The sequence below is a fragment of the Cladosporium halotolerans genome (genome assembly GCF_011745625.1).
Source record: "Cladosporium halotolerans strain TM138-S3 chromosome Unknown Sca24, whole genome shotgun sequence".
NCBI lineage: Eukaryota > Fungi > Ascomycota > Dothideomycetes > Cladosporiales > Cladosporiaceae > Cladosporium > Cladosporium halotolerans.
In genome coordinates, this window is record NW_027191475.1 from 780 (window position 1) to 19601 (window position 18822).

Consider the following 18822-nt stretch of genomic DNA (forward strand, 5'->3'; position numbering starts at 1 on the left):
TAATTCGGGCTGGTGAAAAGTTGACGAATCCCGACGAGTCTTGGTCGGGAGGAAAAGAGAAAGAGAAAAGAAATCCAAAGCCCGTTCATTGGTTCAGGTCTTCTGTCCTTGCGCCGTGATCGCCCGGTTTTCGTTTTTGAGGTTCCGTTTCCGTTTCCGTCTCCGTTTTGCGTAAGGTCGTAGAATGCTGGTTCTGTGGTTTTGTTAGGTGGTGGTGTTCATGAGATGTCGTGTCGTGGTGTTGATGAGAATATGGTGGTGTAGTGGTATAGGTCGTAGTAGTAATCCATGTAATCGTCGAAGTCAGATGTAGAGAAGCGAGAAGAAGGGCAAGGTAGGCTTGCTGAGCCTACGAGGCGGTGTTGACCGCGTCACAATCACAGACGCTGCGACAGCGACCCCCAAGGCCCTCAGCGAAGACCAACCTCGCACCCCCCCTCAACCCCCCTGCACGCCGCGCCCTCCACCGCATCGCCATTGATAGACGGAATAGCGCTGCTCTGCAGACTCTGCGTGTCGGCTGTGAGAGGCGGCGGGGTGTTCGCGACGGAAGCGTAGTGGCTTGCGAACGGCGTGGGGAGAGCGAGGGAGAAGGACGCGGGCTGGTGTTGTTGGTGGGGCGGGACGCCGAAGCGGCGCATGCGGCTTTCGATCTGGGGGAGTGTCAGTAATGGGTTACGGGGATGCAAGGAGTGGGCTGGCTTACTGCGGCGATTTGTTTGCCGCATCCGTGGCGTTTGGCGTGGGCGATTGCGACGGCGAGGTGACTGGTGAAGAAGAGGTAGTCTTGGTAGCAGAGCTTGTCGAGGAGCTTTTCTGTGACGGTGGGTCAGTATTTACGAATGAAAGAGATTCATGGAAAGACTTACGAATCACGTAATTGCCGAAGTTGTCCTTGATCATAGACACAAGGGTTGTATCACCCTCCGAGCGGCGTTGATCAGCCGCCGTCAGGTCGTTGACAACGTTACGCCTCCAGGTATCATCCGAGTATTCAATGCACTTCTCAACGACGTTGCTGGCGAATTTGTGCTTGCTGTAACCCTCCAGACCTTGAAGTACGATCCGGAAGACGTGGTTCTTGTCCATGGGACTGCCTTTCTGGACCACGTGCTGGACAACGTAGTTTCCGTATTGGTCCGCGATCATGCCTTGCTGCATACTGTCATGTAGCTCAGACAGAATTCTCGGTTTCGAGGGAAACCACTCCGGCCGTTCGAGACAGCGTTGTATGACTCGGCAGCCGTACGGGTGTAGGCTGAGATGTTGGACCTGACCAAGGAATGCCTGGTAGATGAAGCCGATGGTCTCGGGCGCGCATCGCTCGATAGCCTTTTGGATGACGTGGTTGCCGTTCTGATCCTTGACGCACTTCAAGACATGGTTCTCGAGCTCACCGACCAGAGCGGCTTGCTGTTCGACCAGGATGTGCTCCAGCGCTTTCTGCACGACTCGGCAGCCGTACATTTGCAAGCTCAGACACAGCACCTGGCCACGCATCTTGTTCGCCAGCATCTTTTTGTGGTCCTGATGACCATGATCGAAGAACTTCTGGATCACATAGTTTCCGAACACGTCTTGCATCAGCGGAATGGCATTCGGTTCAATCTCGCGAAAGACACGTTCCTTCTCGTCCGAGTTGGCGGTCTCAAGCTTGGTCTGAATGAAGCGTGACCCATACTGGTCACCGGCAAATTCTGCGATGTGGTCGAAAATGTCGCTGAGCTCCCAGCGCTTGTTGTTCTTCCCGGCATTTTTGAAGTCGTATAGCTTTGTGCTCTGAACGCCGTCGCTCACAAAGTCTTCGCGGCTAGACATTCCGTTTTCTAGCCCGCCGATTCCCATAGGATACATCGACAGATATGACGCCGGAAGACCAGGTTGAATGCCGTTTGGAAGTGCGTATGGGTTGAGGAGCGCTGCAGGATACGCCGACCTCAAAGCCAGCATATGCTGCACACGCGGGTCCAGAAGAGCTTGCTGTTCAGACAATCCGCCCAACTCCCTTGATAGTGCGATCTCGTCGGCGTACGCTGGCCATTCGTTTTGCGACTTCACGCCATTTGGGAAATCGTAAGCTCTCGGAGACGCTCCACTAGTCGTGAATTGTTGTGTCGGACGAAAATCGGCGGTCGCAGGAGACTGGCCAAATCGTATGGTTGAGAAGCGAGGAAAAGCAGGCGGTTGTGTTGATCCGTAATCGTCTGAGGCCAGATAGCTCAAGCTCAGTGTATCGTTCTCTTCGAGGTTTTGCTTTTCATTTGATGGCAAAGAGTTGAACCTGGAGGCAACTTGGGCCGTCCTTTGACTCATCTGACCAGACCAAGGCTCGGATGCCTTCCGTAGCGCGGCCGCATGGCCATCTTGGCCTAGACTCATCTGTCCAAATTGGGGTAGTAGCTGATCAACCCCATTGTGGAATGAATTTGCGTTGCGCTGAGAAGAGAGCGAGTGTGTGCGAGTGCTGCTGGGAGTGAATCGCGTGTTTGATGTTGGCTCCGGGAAGGTGGGCTCCTGGTTGGAGTGTCTGGAAGGCGGCTGACTGGGGTCCCGGGAAGTCGCAGCGCTCATCGACCAGATCGATTTTCTCGTCTCAGTTGGCGAGACCGAAGCGCGTGGGCTATCAACAGGAGGTGCAGTTGCATTGAACTTTGTGTAGAGTGTAGGCGGGTCGCTCTCGTGGCCTGGGAATGCGCTTGATGCCATCCGGGATTTGAAGTCGTTGCTTGTCAGGTTGATGACCGGCGGGCGTGCTGATGTGGGCGAGATACTCTCGGTCGGAGATATGCCAGGCTGTTGCGAGCCAACCGTGGCATTTGGTCGAGTATGCGCCAGGTCGGAGTAACGATTGCTGGAGAACGACCTGTTGTTAGACTCTGCTCGAAAGCCCCAAGTCGAATTTGTTGGGTGAGAGCCCTCCAACAGCACGCCCGATCCTGACTTCTTGTCTTCAGTTAGCTGTCTGGCGGAACCATGTGCGCCAAAGTCGCGCAGCTTGCTGGCATCGGTCTTGGTGTCTCCGTTGCCCAAGCCACTGTTAAAGGCCCAGATGTTCTTCTCCCACGGCGATGTCAGAGAGCTCGTGGTGCTGTTCTTGGATGTATCGGGAAAGGCTGCGCTGGAGACGTTGGTGAAAGAGTGTGACTGGGAGAAGGGAGGGATGTCAGCGAACGAGGTGTCAGACGATAAGCGCACACGGACGTACATTGCTGGAGAAAGCCATGACTGTAGGTTTGGAGGCACCGTGCAACATTAAGCAAAGATTATGTAGGGATCGTGAAATATGAACGTCGCGTCGTCAAGGTCGTGAGGCGATGGGTTTAGTGTACAGGTGGGGTCGTCCGATGCCAGGATGTCTCGGTAGATGAACGAGACGAGACCCAGGCTTCAGCAGTGAGGCAGAAGCGGAAAGTGAGTAATCGCAAACGTGGAATCTGCAGAGCCGTCAGCAGAGGGGCGAGGATGCATTAGAGTTCATGAGGCTGACGGACTTTTGGTGGAGCAGCGGGCAGGTGTTGTGTGGAGGGGATGGGTGGATGCGGAGGCGACTATACACTGGATGGTGGTGGTGGTGATGTGTACACTGCATGTACAGCGAGGCTTGCGACGGGAGGTATGAGAGGCCTTCCAGGTGCCGGCCGGCGAAGGAGGAAGAAAGAGTAAGCAGGCGGGCAGCAGGCGGCGTGGTTATGTACGAGGCGGCAAGCCAGGCGGGCGGTGGGCCCTGTGCAAGGTCAAGCCAGGCAGCGCCGACAGGCTCCTGTGCTCGAGGGCGAGCGAGCAGAAATGAGGTGCGCGCCAGAGGATGGCATGGACGAGCGGCGAGGGGCGCGCGATCTGGCGGACTGCTATGGAGGAGGAGAGTTTGGAGGTGAGGGCGGCAGCGGAGGGCATGCAAGGGACGCGGCAGCCGAGATGGCGTGGAATGGAGGAGCGGCGCGCACGCATGTACATACAAAGACGAGCCTGGGGCGGTGGTGCGGTCGCGTGCGCGCGGGAATGGAGGGGCGAAGGGAGAGACAAGACGAGACGATACGAGACAGGACACGGCGGCGGCGGCGGGCAGGCCTGCAGACGTGCACGACTACATAAGTGACGGGTGCCGTGGACGTCGGCGCAGGCGTGGCCGTGGGCGTGCTGTGCTAGGGATGTGTGTATGTGTGTACCTCCTGTATGTATGCGTGTGCTGCCGCCCTACATGCCATATCGCTGCTCCACCGCCGCTCGACATCTGCTCATCTGCTGCTGCTTCACCCGGCGAGCCATCCTCCACGCCACTCTCTACTCCCGCCAGGCCATGTCATCTCATGGCAATTCCAGAAGTGCAGGACGGGCGGCGGCGGATGGGCACAGGGTGCAGCAAACGGAGCGGTGCGCCGGCAGCCCCAGACCGGGCAGGGCGCTTGCCGTGAGCCTAAGCCCAACAGGCACTGTCAAGCGTGCTGCTGTCGAAGGCTATACCGCACTACACCACCCAAGCGCCCGTTCGCCCTCCGGCAAGGCGTCTCTAGCGTGCGCCTAATCCGGCGTGAAACGCGCCTCGCCCGCCCGTCCAAGGTACAGACACCACCTCAGCCTCTTGGCCGCTGACCACTCCACGCCCGCCTCTGCCAGCGCTCGTCGGGCACCACGCCCATGCCCACGCCCACGCCCACCGCGCTCTCACGTGTCGCCCCCAACACTGCTTGCTTGCTCACCGGCCGCTGCAGCACTGCACTCTGCACACATGCAGTCGCAGTCTGGCACCCGCGCAACGGCCGCCTGCTGGACTTCGGTCGGACCTGTCTGCACACGCCCGACCAGGTACTGCCAATGACTATCTCGACTCGCACTCCCGCCCGCCAGCTCCACCGCCGCCCTCCAGCACACACGCCCACACGCCCCCATGTCCCTCCGTCCAGCCCAGGCCCGCGCAAGATCCGGCTGCCACTTCATCCTTCGCTTGACCGCTCTTTCCCGCGCCGCAAGGCTGATGCGCTTCCGTCGCCCGGCGCATCGCCCTCGTCCAACGACTTCGCCCCGCCACGCAGCCCGTCGCATGGGCGCTGCTCGCCCTCGTCGCACAGCGTCGCCCGCCGCCGCAGCAGCAGCAGCACACAGCTTCCTCCTTGTCAGTCGAGCAGCGCGAGTGCGGAGTCTGGCGCGTCATCGTCATGCTCCGTCCGAGAGTCCTGCAGCCAGCCAGCCAGCCAGGCAGCCCCGCGAACCTACCCGTCGCGAGAAGTACTGTGAGGTAGGCCCACCGATATCTCAGACGCCCGCGCCAGCAATCCCGTCAGCGCGAAGCAATCACCGCCGCGCGCGTCGTTTGCTCTCGCGTCGCGGACGCAGGGCAAGGGCTATCTCGGTTCCGTCGCCCGGCCGCGTCGCGGCGTCTGCCTTCCCCAAAATCAGCCCCCCATGCAACCCGACCCGCAGCCACCCGCTCATTCCGAACCACTGGGAAGCCCGGGGGCCCTCATGACTTCTTTCCCCTCGTGTTGCGATGACGATCGGGGCTGGTTTTCGGTTCCGCTGCTGCTGCTGCTGTTGCCAGCCGCATGGCGTTTTTGGTGGTCGCTTGCTCTTTGCCGCTACGTAGTGACGTGCAGTGCGGTGCGGCCTGGGGCAGGCTTTCTTGGGGTGCAGGCGGGTGATGCGTGCATTTTGAGTAGGAACCTTGCCTCGAGTAGGCTGTGAGGCGTAAGAGCTTGAAGATCCGTGGAGGATCAGGGCCCTGCTCCAATGCGCTGCGTAGGTGGTAAGTGGTGACATGCGTCGCTCTAACTTGTATCTCAGGCTTTGCAAGCAAGACAGATGTGACTCGCGGAGTTTGATGTCAAAAGCAGTAAGTTCGTTCTCAGACGTGCCTTTACGATTCAATGATTTTTGTGAAGGTCAAGTTGCTGGCCTACCATAGGGCAATGGAACGTTCATGTGCGGTAGGGCCTTGTTAGACTTGCCTCACGCTCGACATGTTTCGTCTCATCGAGCGGGGTCCTGCATGCATGGGTACTTCGAAATTGCCTCTTCGATTTCACGCCTATGACGACGATTCGGAAGGATACACTCAAGAGAGAGTTGGGTTGTACCTTCAGGAAATCAACATTCCATTCTGGAGGGTAGATGGTGAAACTCGGGGAAGACTCCGACGCTTCGCACCGCGTTCGATGTCAAGCACCAGTGACCTCGGGCTGCATCTAGTGATCACAAAGTGTTTACATGAAAGACGTTTCTCAGTGGTATTAAGTATGACATGACTGGCAAACCCTCCATCGATCTAGATGGGTCACCCATGATGCCTACTTGAGGGCAGTATCATCGCAGGAGATGTGTGTCGTTGACTTGCAGTGCACTTGCAGTGAATCATTCTCGTTTGGCACTCCTTAGTCTGATCAGTGTTGATTGAGAATCTCAATTATAGGCTTCACCACAAACTAATTAGCACGCAAAACGGACCGTCCCATCACCGCGCATGAGTAACGAGTGCTCATCCTCCATGCACCCAGAAGTTCGAGTCACACCTCGGCGGCAAGGGTCCCGAGCACCCACCAACGCCGCTCTAACCACATCCGACGCCCGGTGCGAGAGAATTCCGTGACGCAATTCCAGTACAAAACCTCCACCACAGTCCAGACTCCAAGCACTGCGATCCAGCACGCTCAAACCCCTCCGAACGACCAAACACCCACTTCCACAAAATAATACCCGACACAGCGACCACACCCCTCCCCACCACCGCAATCATGGCTGTCCGCGCAGCTTTCGAAAACTCCAACGAGTGAGCAAACCCACCTGCCCCACCTCGAGGTGAGGTCTTCAAAGAGAATACCATCCACTGACACCGCGCGCGCTCCCAGAGTCGGCGTCTTCTCGACCCTCACCAACTCCTACGCGCTCGTCGCCGTCGGCGCCTCAGAGAACTTCTACAGGTAAGAGCCGCCCGCCGTCCGCAGAAAAAGACGAACCCCGCGCATGCGCCAGCGTACACACCGGCACAATCAGCTAACACCCCTCCCCCACAGCGTCTTCGAAGCCGAACTCCAAGACGTAATCCCCATCTGCCACACGACCATCGCCGGCACGCGCATCGTCGGCCGCCTGACAGCCGGCAACCGCAAAGGCCTCCTCGTCCCCACCAGCACGACGGACCAAGAACTCCAGCACCTGCGCAACAGCATCCCCGACAGCGTCAAGATCCAGCGCATCGAAGAGCGGCTCTCGGCGCTCGGCAACGTCATCTGCGCCAACGACCACGTCGCCCTCGTGCACCCGGACCTCGAGCGCGAGAGCGAGGAGATCATCGCCGACGCGCTCGGCGTCGAGGTCTTCCGGCAGACGATCGCGGACAACGTGCTGACGGGCAGCTACATGGCGCTGTCCAACGCGGGCGGCATCGTGCACCCCAAGACCAGCATCCAGGACCAGGACGAGCTGAGCAGCCTGCTGCAGGTGCCGCTCGTCGCCGGCAGCGTCAACCGCGGCAGCCCCGTCGTCGGCGCGGGCATGGTCGTCAACGACTGGATGGCCGTCACGGGCCTGGACACGACGGCGACGGAGCTGAGCGTCATGGAGAGCGTCTTCAAGCTGGGCGAGGGCATGGCGCCCGGCGCGATCAACACCACGCACAAGGAGGCCATGGTCGAGTCCTTCTACTAGATGTCTTCATGGAGGGTTCCCGATACGAACGCCTCTCTTTCGGCCGATCACGCGAAATCTTTTTCAAGTCTTTTCTTTTTGCTTGCGTGGGATCCTTACGCCCACCACTTTTCTTTACCGGCATTGAGCGCGGCGTTAGGCTGGGTCTGAGCGCGTGGCGGAGGGAGCAACGATGGTGGAGGCAGAGGCAGAGGCAGAGGCAGAGGCGGGAGAGGACAGCGAAGCGAATGCATCTCACCAACACGGCGGCTATGGAGACGATCTCGGCTGGAAAAAACGAAGTCTACGCGCACGTCTCGTCGTCACAGATTTTCCGATCGAGTGAGCGATGAAGCCCCGGCGACTCGGAATCGGATCTAGAAGGCGCTTGAAAGAAAGAAAATCGCAGCTTGAAAAAATTCCTAAACTCCTCGCCGTGGTTTCACGGCGTGACGTCGGGTAGTCGGGTAGTAAGTAAGTATGTAGTCACTTAATGAGTCGCTACGAGAAGTGTGTAGAGAAGAAAGGGAAAGAAACAGCCAGACAAGAAGAAAAGCAAAAAAAGCACCCAAGTTATAAACAGCAACCCAGCCGTCGCCTGCCCGATGTAGGGCGTCGGAATCTCGATCAAACGCCCAACACCAGTCGCCTTGTCCGGCTAGAAAGTCAAGTGAAAGTCTCGTCCTGTGTACGTTTCCGGGGGATCGTGTCGACGTGAAGTGAGAATTATTGGTGGGGAATTGAAGTCAAGGGGTCGTTGCGGGTTGGTCGGGGGCGCGGGCTGGAGGGATGCCTGGGCCGGTGAAGTGCTTTCGACAAGATCATGGTGGCGAGAGGGTAGGACAAGAGCCTCGACGTCGCAGGTGATGTGATGGCAGTGGGACGGACAATCGCGGCTCACGGCGCCCAAGAGCCCTACTCAGTGTCGCCCGCCCCGCCACTGCCATTGCCACTGCCACTGCCACCAGCCCCGCCCGCCGCCGCCGCCTTCGCCTCGCCCTCGACCCCCGTGACACCCGCCTTCTGCGCCGCCTTCTTCCACAGCTCGACCTCGCCCCAGGCGCGCTGGCACTCGCTCTTGAGCTTGTCGCAGCTGGAGCTCAGCTCGGCGATGGCCTGCTCCGTCAGCAGCTTCTCCAGCGTCCACTTCTCGATGTTCTGCGTCTCGTTCTCCTTCAGCTGCGTGATGAACTGCACGGCGCGCGCCAGGATGCTGCCTTTGTTCTTCTCGCACCCGGGCACGATTTTGGCGAGCTCGTTGATGCCTTCGTTGATCGTTTCGCGGCGGCGGCGTTCGACTGGGAGGGGTTGTTAGTGGGGGTTTCTGGGGAGGGGGTGCTTGAGGCGGCAAACTTACCTTCCTTGTGATTGTCTCTGCGGACCTTGTGCCACTCGTCAGAGCCTACTGTGGGTTTGCTGCCACCGGGCGTGGCTTGAGCGCCTGAAGGCGAGGATGCATCGCCGTTTGGTGCGTTTACTTCCATGTCACCGAAGCTAGCGGATCGCTGGACGGGAGTTTGATCGACAGGTGTGCCCGAGACGCGGTCACCGCCCTCAGTAGGTTGGTGCATGAAAGTGTTCTCTGTAGGCTGCGGGACCGTCATGGTGTGATACTGCGCCAGGGCTGCAGTCGCCGTGTCGCTCGCGCTCGACACCACGCCCTGGGTATGTGAATGTGACCGCTGGTGGCTCGAGTTCTGCTGATCTGAGTGCTCGTGCTGTGGTGCTGGCTGGTCGTCTGCGATCGCATTGTCGTTGTGTGAGTGCGAGAGGACGGTGGAGAAGTCGATTTGGTTGTCGTCGTCTTCCGTGTGGTGCAGGTACTGCTGCTCGAACTCCGATGTGTCCTGGCCCAGCCCGGGCGCGGCGCGCATGTCGGGCATGTCTTGCGAGTCTCTTTTGCGCTTTTGGGGTGATGCGACGGACATGGTGATGGCTACTTGTCTAACAGAGTATGGTATCGGCTCTGGTGGGCTCTCGAGTGTGACCCTGGCGAAAAGTGTATGACAGGAGAAGAAGTGTTACAGTAGATTGACAAGGTGTGGCGTGGTCTAATGTACTGGTCAGTCCGTATCGGTATCAATGGCTTAGCATGTCAACGGGATATGTAGCAAGCGACGAGATCACAAGAAGGCTAGGACCGACGTCGACCGCTTGCGACCGCACGCAGGCGTAGCTACCGGCGAGCACTCGTCGCAGGGACACGCGCAAGACCGTGACAAGGCGCTCGCACATGCTCCTCGACAGCGCATACACTGGTCACCAGCGCGCATACTGCTTGAGCATGCGCCGTCGACGACACAGGCCTGCGCAGGACAGCGAGGTGTATGCGACGACGAGCATGCCCTCGCGCGCCTCGGTCGCACGCGACGGTGCACGCAGCAATCGCCCGGTCGCCGGCGTGGTGTCGTGGCAGCGCGACGCCGATGCGTGGTCGGCCGTTCCGCGGAAGTCAAGGAGACGGATGGATGTTGCGTACCTGAGGTTGGATTTGCTGAGCGCGTCAGGTGATTCCTGGTCACGTTGTAGTCACGTTGATGGGCCTCGAGCTGGACCGCGGGCTGGAGCGCGAGCGGGTTCGGGTCCGCGGGCGCGCGCGGGCGGCAAGGCGTCAAGGCGTCAAGGCGTCGAGAGCGGGTCAGCGTGCGAAGTTCGCCGGGCTCGCGGCGCGTCGAGCAGAGGAGGGCAGAATCGAGTTTCTCTCGCGCTCCCAGGAGGCGGCAGAGCGTCGTCGCTATCAAGGCGCGGCGGTGCTGGGCCTCGACGGCGGAGGTCACATGTCCGCCCTGCGCTCGTGACCCGGGACCTCCCACCTGCCGTCCGCCGCCATGCCGCTTCGGGCGGGCACGTGTTGGCCTCGGCGCTGGTCGACGGCGCGATGGTGGCAGCGCGGCGTCTGATAGGGCGGCGCAGGGAGAGCCTGAGCGGCCGTGGGCGACGAGGTGTGCCACCACCACCACCTCGCCCCTTCATGCTGCTGCTGCTGCTGCTGCTGCTGACCGGCGCGTCGACGTGCCATCACGCGCCGCGCGCCGGCTGTATCCATGTATCTCGATGTTCGGCGCGCGTGGGATGGGCGGTGAGGAGCAGCAGCCTTGGGGCCTTGGGGTCGGCCGGAGTGCAAGGATCGAAGGCGAGGCTAAGGTATCCGGAGGGCTTTGTTGATCGATATGTCTGAGGAAAGCTTGGGTCATGCGGCCGAAAATACATGGAAATCCGTCGGCGAGGCGGGTCATCTGCGCCATTCTATGCATCTGCAGCAGGACTCGCGAGGCTGGAAATGCCGGTCCGCATGTGTTCCCCGACGCCTGCCTGTGTTAGGCAGGTAGGATTGGCATTTTCCACTGAAATCTGGCTCAAGGCTGGGTGGTGTTCCAGTATGGTAGCCTATTAGTCACTGAGATGTGTTTGAGGAAGGTGCCCTGAAGACAAGAACGCATTTTCATCTAGGTGCGGTTTGTAGACGCGATGCCAGGGGCGGTTCGCTCAGCCCTCACAATTGGAAGCTATACCTTTCCACCTCACGCCCAGCACCGGGCGGCTTCAAGAATCATATCGAATTGATTTGCGAGCCTGCAATGCTGATACCCTTTGGTTCCACGACGATCGACAGTGATGGAGACGTTGAACCGATCGATGAAATCAAAGCATCTTCACCAATGTGATAAAAAGCATTCCATCAAGGAACATCTATCATTTATGTATACGAAGATCAACTTCACAACCACAACCCAAACCCCCACCATCTAACCTCCCCTCCCCACCTAATCACACTGGTCTTTGTACTTCCTATCATTCAACTGCTTCCCAACAACCCCCTCCCTGATCAAATTCTCCATCCCCCACCCACCAGGCCCCTTCCAAGACCACACAAACCACCCTTGCGCGCCCTGATCGAACGCCTCTAGCTCCGCCTCAAAGAACATCCGCGTCGCCTCCTTCAGCGGCTTCTGCCAATCCCCGATATCGACATTGTTCGCGCACTGGCAGCCATCAATGTAGCACGCCGAGCCCGCCAGCGTGCTGCCGTCCGGGTTCGCGCACACGTCCGTCGCCGCGCTGAACTCGCCCACGATGACCGGCATCGCCGCCAGCGAGCTAGAGTTCTGCGGCAGCAGGTCGGTGCGGCGCCACGCGCACGCTTTCGCGATGTGCTCGCGCTGCGTCAGCTGCTTGTCCTCCTGCGCTTGGTTCTGGTACAGGTGGGTGTCGAGCACGAAGCGCGCGGGGCCCCTGTTGCCGCGCGGGGACGAGGCCAGCGCGCGCCCGACGCCCGTCCACTGCGAGGGGCCCATGAAGCCGTCGTGCATCACGATCGAGAGCTGCTTGTTCTCGGCGGCGGCGCGGACGGCGGGGTACGCTCGCTCCGTCCAGGACTGCGTGGTGTTGAGGTTGTTGCTGTCCCACGAGATGGGCTCGTTGACCATCTGCAGGCCCCACACGACGTCCGCGTACTTCATCGCGCCGTACTTGGCCGCCATGGCGCGGAGCACGCGCGTGCTGCGGGCGAGGTTGTCGTCGGTCTGCCAGTGGGCTTCGCCGGCGTGGCCGCTGTTGTCGAAGCCGTTCTGCGAGCCCGGCGAGCCGTGGCAGTCGAAGAGCACCCAGAGCCCGAGCTCGCGGCACCACTCGATCATGCGCTCGAGGTGGGCGTCCGCGCCCTGGATGTACGGCGTGCCGGCGTTGTCGTAGGCCCAGAAGCCGATGGGGATGCGCACGGCGTTGAGACCCCACTGCCGCATCGCGACGAAGTCGTCGCGCGTGTAGTAGGACTCCCAGTGCTTCTTGAGCTTGGCGGTGGCGCCGTCGGTCTGGTCGAAGGTGTACTGGTCTGTGGCGTTGGTGCCTTCGAAGATGTCGGGCGTCATCCACTTCTCGAGGATCAGGTGGCCGCCGGCGTTGGTGCCGTAGAGATAGTTGGGGCGGCGGCGGATGGGGGACGCGGTGCCAGTTGGGCCGTAGGGGACGGCGCCAGTGGGGTTGGGATATTTCGGGTGTTCGTATCCGTACGGCTGGGGCATGCCTGAGGGCGAGTTGTGGGTGCTCGACGGAATTTTCTGGTAGTGACCGTCATGGTCCGAGGCGTATCCAGGTGGTCCTTGTTGGTATGGCAGTCTAGCCTGGACCGAGCAGCTAAGAAGAGTGGCAGCTACGATAGCAGCCGAACGAAGACCGTACATGTTGTGAAAAATGTGTTGAAAGGTCCTAAAAATCGTATATCGAGATGGAGTCTGGTCGTGCTGTATGTGACAAAAGACAAGTAAGAAATGTTGTGCCTGACTCGATCAACGTATGAGGCGCGCAGCACTCTCAAGCAATCGTATGGCAACGATGAAGTTTCTAGCAAAAGGTCTGCGATTCCAAGCGAATGTCAAAGGGGTATAACGAAGCGTATCCCCAGGAGCTACCAGAAGTCCGAGAAAGTGAAGTCCGGAAATCCAGCAGACAAAGGAGTGAGAGACCTCAGACAAAGTGACCTGATCCTGCAGCGAGGCCGTAATAAACGAATGGGGGAGAACAATAAAGACTGTGACAATGGAATCCCGGCAGCGAGTTCACATGAAAGGACGGCCTCGAGCTCCACCAGAAAGCAAGGCTAGGAATAGAAAATATCGAATGGGTGACCTACCTCCTACGTGGAATACTCGCTCGTGGAGTCTTGCAGTGCTGCTCGGACCACTGCGTTGGGAAATGGGCCGTCTTCAGCTTGAAACACACTGTCGAAAGCCTCTGGTTTGTTACGCGCGGCTGACAGAGAGCGACGGCGTTGACACTGGAGCGGGAAGTAGGCATGGCACGGGTCATGGTTTCGTCAGGCCATTCGGTCATGCCGGTCTGCCGCGGTGTGTTCCGCGGCGAGGTAGAATTTTCGAGGCTGGAGATGTTGTCTAGACCAAAGTGCCGTGGGAGCCCTCCGCGGCTGTGCTGGAACAATACGCGTCCTCGCCATGGGGAGCTGACTGGGGATGCGATCGTCTCCAGGCCGTGCGACAAGATCGCTGTCACACACAGCCTTGCGCCCGCCATGTGTGGTGGAGCCTGAGATTCAACGCATGGCCGCGCAAGCACGTAAGTCGTCAGAGATGATTGTAGTCTAGAACCAGGGGTAGGACGGCCCGTGGCCTTCCAGGTACCCGGAAGCTTAGCACTGCCTGTGGCATCCTTGATTCTGAGCATGTGAAGGCTGAGGTCCAACACGACGTCACGTGAGATTGTGTACAACGATGCTCGATAGTGTTGCTCTGTTTTTTGTTCTGTGATCTCTGTCCAGAGGTGCAAGAAACTCGTGGACCTTTTCTGTAGACTGTGCTCGTCAGATTTTGGTCGGCCGCGAACTCGACAGCGCATCTCCGATTAAGTCCGGCCCGCGCAGCATCGACATCGACGTGACGTTATGGCGAAGAAAAGTCGCGGTGTCGCGCACGCGAGTGCGAGCTGTAGAGAGCGGCTTGTAGACTCATTTCTAGCATATTGTAATTCCATTTTTCTTTATACATGGCCATGAACGCCTTTAGACTGGGCGGCAGGCGCGCCTTCGAGCTTTCGCGATCGTCAGGCGCAAGGTCAACAAGGTCACTTCGCCGAGGCTACGCATCACGTATCGACATTCCTTTTGCGCCCCCGCCCGTACCTACAATCGAGCGATGCCCGGCACCAACATGCCAATGCAGAGAAACGCCTCCTGGCCTGGACATTGAGCGCGAGCAGGGCATCAATGGATCCATGGCCAGCTACGCCGAGCAGGTCCTTATCTCCACTGGAAAGGAGGACTGGACAAGCCGCATAGAAGATGAGGAGGATGGCGCATTCTTGCGCCAATTGAAAGGCTTCTTGGGCAGAAACGGGAAATACAGCAATGTTCGTAGGCCGTCACACTTCCCAACCGCAACTTGCTAACAACCACCCAGCCCTACCACAACGTAATGCTCACCAACTCCTCCTTCCCGCCCACCCCCAACGCCCCTCACCAAACCGACCGCTCAACCCAAGCACACGCAAGCTCCATCCCCACCGGCGGCCCAGGCAAAGACCCCAGCATCGTGCCCCAGAGCGCGCCCCCCGGCCCTCCAGCATCCGCCTTCCTCCTCCCCAGCTTCCACTACGTCCCCAACATTCCCACCGAATCGACCGCCGTCGAAGCCTTCCTGAAAGGCTTCGTACTCCCCTCGCGCCTGCACCAGTCGCACGACCGCCTCACGCGCGAGCAGAAGAACATCCTGCTGCGCTCGCCGGAGATCCAGCGCCAGTTCCCCGGCGCGCGCAAAGTGGACGAGATCCTGATCCTGATCTGTGGACACGGGGGCCGCGACGAGCGGTGCGGAAAGCTGGGTCCTGTGCTGAGGGACGAGTTTGAGGAGAAGCTGCAGAGGCAGAACGTGCCTTTGCTGAAGGATACGCCGGTCGTCGAGGCGGAGGAGGTCAAGACGGAGGTTGAGGGGTACACGCCTACGGCGAGGGTGGGGCTGATTTCGCATATTGGTGGGCACAAGTGGGCGGGCAATGTGATTGTGTATATTCCGCCTTCGTTTGGTGATAATGCGCTGGCTGGGAAGGGTATTTGGTATGGAAGGGTTGGCCCGGAGCATGTGGAGGGTATTGTTGCGAAGACGGTTTTGGAGGGCAAGGTCATCAAAGAGCTGTTCAGGGGCGGTGTTGGACAAGAAGGCGAGATTCTCAGGTTCTAGAGAGAACGGGATAGAAGGTTTGTAAGATAAAGCATAGATGCGTTTCGTACTGTAATGTGCATCGCTGTATTCTACAAGCCCGATCATTCTGGACATACTTCAGTGGCTGCAGCTTGTCGCTGCTTCAGATACTCACCAGGCACACGGTCACGTTCTCACTGATGCTAGAGCCACGGCGGGAGCGAAAGGTTGAGCTCAAGCAGTTCCATTCAAATTAATCGTACGTTGCTGCCTCACTGAAGTCACGTCAACATCGCTTTTCCCAAGAGCGATGCATGTCGGGGTTCGCGGTAATGGCGGTGCTCAGTCCCCAGCACCAGTGTTGTAGTCAAGCTCACGAAAAACAAGCCTCCCGTCGACCACCCTTGTGCTGTGAACGACCACGCTACCTTTGGGTGATTCGGCTGTCTCATCTTCATAGACGTCCCATGCTGAATCTTCCCGAGGCCTCCTGGACGATTTGACTGATTGCTCGTCAGCGGGGCCATCGCTCGCCGTCACGACGACCCCAGGCCCGTGCTCCTTGGTTTTCCTCAGAGCTTCTTCTCTCTTGTCCTTTGCTTCCTTCTTGACACGTTTATACTCTTTATAGTCTTCGATTTCCTCCGTCCACGGCCGCTGCAACACGTCTTCCATGCTGGACTCGCTGGGCAGTCGTTTGAACGTGATGTCGTACGACATGTGATCCGTCGACGAATCGCGAATGATGCTCCATGATGCTACCTTGTATCTGTGCAACTGGATTAGCACCACAGGAGCACCTAGAAGGTCTTTCAAAGTTCGTACAAGCCTTCGTATCGAATCCCTGCGCGTGGCGCCCAGAAGCTCCGTAGTGTGTGGCTGCGCAGGATGCGAACCGGATGACGTGAGTCGATCGTTGCAGCGGTCAGGCGGTACCTCCCCTTGTCGCCGTTACGAGCGCGGTAGACGAATTTCTCCGCCGAGGAAGCCGATATCTCATCATCGTCGGTCAAAAAGACGGCATAAGCCCCCTTTGAATCCGATACAATACCGCCTTGGGGGGTGCAAGAGTCTATCATGCCAGCATAGAAGGCGAAAAGGGGGCCAATCCACCAGCTATCCAAGTTTTAGATCCTCGAAATCGCTCTCACACCAAGCGAAGGTGCTCTCACTTACTCTCCGGGCTTGAATCCAAGGTCACCAAGCCTTCTTGCCCGCCCTGAGTCCGCTTCCCTGATCACGACACTCTCCCTCTTTCCCATGATATCATTCCAGCCATCCGCTTTGATATCCCACCCAATACTCGCAAGAGGCCCATAGCGGCTTTCCCAAACCGCACCGACCGCCTCTGCTCGCTCGATGACTTTCAGGGGCCACCTTGTCGCTCGTCCGCAGATGTCCAGAATCGCCAAGTGAATCCTGGAGCTTCGCAATGTCGCCAAAGACACCCCTGAAGCAAAAGACAGTAGGCTGCGCAGGAACGAATCGACGTCGAGCAGGTCGTTGGCCTGGAGGGCTTCAGGACCGGACTGCGCGATCTGGAGATCGAGAGTGTTGCGGATCCAGTGTGCTTGCGAAGTCAGATGGTCAGAAGTCGTGATGAGGGCAATGTTTGTGACGTTACGCGGTGTTTCGAGCATCCTGTAGTGTATCAATCTATTTTACTTTGGTGGTGTTGGTGTATGTCGGAGGACTTGGCTGCCTTGACAGTTTTTGTTCACTCATGTGACTGAGGTGTGGAAGGCCCCTGAAGCCAGCAATGGAGTTTGGGTGGCAAGCACAGTGGCTGTGGCGTTTGGTTGCTGCTGCGTGCAATTCATGTGCCAAACGATCGTGCTTTCCGTCAATGACTCTTCCGTCAACATACATTGAGAGTACAAGGTATGGCTGTACCTATCTCTATCGCATTGAACATGATTCGGTAGACGCTCTAAACGATCAGAGCAGATAAGCCAAACTTTCTATTCGATCAGTACCGATATTGACAACATGGCCAACTGCAATGCTGAAAACATTGAGGGCGAGTGTACAGAGAAGCGCAGCAACAGTCCGTAACTTGAAGGGACACCCAGTGGGTACTGTGCGATCTTGTCAATTTAGCTCGCTAATGCCCTCATCTATGTAGGCACATCCTGCGCGCTCTGGTCTCCGAGGAAGACTGGTGGAAAGAGGGCGCTCAGGCGATTGCGGAGTTCTTTGAGTCTGGCGACGAGCGCGTACGTTGAGCCAAACATGATTCGACATTGTTGACAATCATTCGTTGAAACAGAGCCAGCATGGCGCCAACGACGCCAACAATTCCGCTACTGACGTGGCCTCGTTGAGGAAGAAGCTGAGAGACGTATTGGCACGCTCGCTGCACCATATCGAGAGAGAGACGGAGATGGAAAAGAAGCTCCTGGAAGCTCGGGGGGAGAGCAATGCCCTTTTGACCAAGATCGTAGCACTCAACGAAGACCTGGTATCCGGCAGCGAAGAGATCCAGGGGTTGCGGGTCGCGGTACTGATATACCTGATCGAATCACGCGGCAAAGATCGACGTGACTGGTTTCGAAAGTATCCGGAGGGTAGCAGCATATTCGGAAGGATGCCGAAGGGAGACGAGAGGATATCGGGGTTGGCAGTCTCTGAAATCATGCGCTCAAGGAGCCACGTTGTTCAAACCACCAACGTGAAAACGTAAACCGTGACTCTCAAAAGTCGTAGTCGCATACAATAGAGATCGTTCTTTGCCGCTCAATCGCAAAGATATACTCATCCACTCAGCGCCCTTTCCACAAGCGCCTTACAATCGTCTGTCATGGCAAGCTGCAACGCCATGTCTTGTCCTTCTTTCGACATTTTGACCCAAGTCTTCTTCAAAATAGTCACGATCTTCTCCGCATCGTGATGGTTCTTGAAATCGTCAAACTGATCGTCCAAAAACACCAGGCATGCCACATCTTCTAGCACCTGCACCTCATCCTCGCCTTGCTTCAATCCCTCCTTCTCGATCAAAGCCCGGCACCTCTTCCACTCTGCTTCCGAGTATCCATTCTGTTCAAGAATCTCCGCAACAAGCTGACCTTGCCTTTTCTTGAGGAACGTTCGCCAGGAATGATAGCCTACTTTTGTCCGAGGATAGCTGTCTCTAGGAACCTCCCACCGGCGGAAGTGCTGGCCACAGATGGCAAGCTTCAACACGTCCGATGAATCAGGAGCGCGCTTGTGCAGGAAGTTTTCCATTTTCTTCGAGTAATGTGTCTCGTAGGGTACTTCTTGCCCGTCTTCGGTGGTGTGCTTGTTGGGGTCCTCATCGTGGGCAGCGTATATCAAGCGCCTGGCTTCTTCGTAGTTTGCAGGCATGATACACGGGGTGTTTGGTTTTACACAGACGTCCGAAGTTCGAGTATTGGTCTCACTCCTTACAGCGACCAGATTGCTTTTGGTCGACCGAATGCACGACTCGCGATAAGATTAGCTACGCTTACCTACATCTTGCCAAGCAGCTTTACCCCGGCAGCCGTTGGCTCGGTCGCCGCGGGCGCCGACGTCGCTTGAATGGAGGTGGGTCTCCAAG

The 18822-nt window shown here is 58.1% G+C and overlaps 7 protein-coding genes across 7 annotated transcripts; 2 read left to right on the forward strand and 5 right to left on the reverse strand.

The window, feature by feature from the left end:
* Positions 1 to 410: 410 nt before the first annotated feature.
* WHR41_06824 (uncharacterized protein) lies at positions 411 to 3640 on the reverse strand (the record flags this gene model as incomplete). The annotated part of the gene is made up of 5 exons (XM_069375429.1): positions 3492 to 3640; positions 3206 to 3434; positions 870 to 3144; positions 707 to 816; positions 411 to 653 (listed from the first exon to the last, which is right to left on the reverse strand). The coding sequence occupies exons 2-5, from the start codon at positions 3251 to 3253 to the stop codon at positions 411 to 413; spliced, it is 2676 nt and encodes an 891-aa protein (XP_069227850.1). The 5' UTR covers positions 3254 to 3434; positions 3492 to 3640.
* A 2949-nt stretch (positions 3641 to 6589) lies between these two features.
* On the forward strand, positions 6590 to 8252 carry tif-6 (Eukaryotic translation initiation factor 6). Its single transcript, XM_069375430.1, has 3 exons — positions 6590 to 6760; positions 6840 to 6911; positions 7005 to 8252. Exons 1-3 carry the CDS (start codon positions 6726 to 6728, stop codon positions 7636 to 7638), a joined length of 741 nt encoding a protein of 246 aa, XP_069227851.1. The 5' UTR covers positions 6590 to 6725; the 3' UTR covers positions 7639 to 8252.
* A 280-nt stretch (positions 8253 to 8532) lies between these two features.
* WHR41_06826 (uncharacterized protein) lies at positions 8533 to 10330 on the reverse strand (the record flags this gene model as incomplete). The annotated part of the gene is made up of 3 exons (XM_069375431.1): positions 10097 to 10330; positions 8975 to 9668; positions 8533 to 8915 (listed from the first exon to the last, which is right to left on the reverse strand). Exons 2-3 carry the CDS (start codon positions 9543 to 9545, stop codon positions 8533 to 8535), a joined length of 954 nt encoding a protein of 317 aa, XP_069227810.1. The 5' UTR covers positions 9546 to 9668; positions 10097 to 10330.
* Positions 10331 to 11381: 1051 nt separating this feature from the next.
* On the reverse strand, positions 11382 to 12797 carry WHR41_06827 (uncharacterized protein; the record flags this gene model as incomplete). The annotated part of the gene is made up of 1 exon (XM_069375432.1): positions 11382 to 12797. The coding sequence occupies one exon, from the start codon at positions 12795 to 12797 to the stop codon at positions 11382 to 11384; it is 1416 nt and encodes a 471-aa protein (XP_069227811.1).
* A 1246-nt stretch (positions 12798 to 14043) lies between these two features.
* Positions 14044 to 15302, forward strand: WHR41_06828 (uncharacterized protein; the record flags this gene model as incomplete). The annotated part of the gene is made up of 2 exons (XM_069375433.1): positions 14044 to 14475; positions 14526 to 15302. Exons 1-2 carry the CDS (start codon positions 14113 to 14115, stop codon positions 15300 to 15302), a joined length of 1140 nt encoding a protein of 379 aa, XP_069227745.1. The 5' UTR covers positions 14044 to 14112.
* Positions 15303 to 15491: 189 nt separating this feature from the next.
* On the reverse strand, positions 15492 to 16903 carry WHR41_06829 (uncharacterized protein; the record flags this gene model as incomplete). Its single annotated transcript, XM_069375434.1, has 3 exons — positions 15492 to 16032; positions 16089 to 16379; positions 16440 to 16903. 3 exons carry the CDS (start codon positions 16901 to 16903, stop codon positions 15606 to 15608), a joined length of 1182 nt encoding a protein of 393 aa, XP_069227746.1. The 3' UTR covers positions 15492 to 15605.
* A 1114-nt stretch (positions 16904 to 18017) lies between these two features.
* WHR41_06830 (uncharacterized protein) lies at positions 18018 to 18608 on the reverse strand (the record flags this gene model as incomplete). Its single annotated transcript, XM_069375435.1, has 1 exon — positions 18018 to 18608. One exon carries the CDS (start codon positions 18606 to 18608, stop codon positions 18018 to 18020), a length of 591 nt encoding a protein of 196 aa, XP_069227815.1.
* Positions 18609 to 18822: the final 214 nt, after the last annotated feature.

Bases quoted from the DNA above. Each gene is read 5' to 3' on its own strand.
- tif-6 (XM_069375430.1), top strand. From the start codon at position 6,726: ATGGCTGTCCGCGCAGCTTTCGAAAACTCCAACGA. The intron at 6,761-6,839 runs GTGAGCAAACCC...GCGCGCTCCCAG, and splicing joins GCTTTCGAAAACTCCAACGA to AGTCGGCGTCTTCTCGACCC. The intron at 6,912-7,004 runs GTAAGAGCCGCC...CCTCCCCCACAG, and splicing joins GCCTCAGAGAACTTCTACAG to CGTCTTCGAAGCCGAACTCC.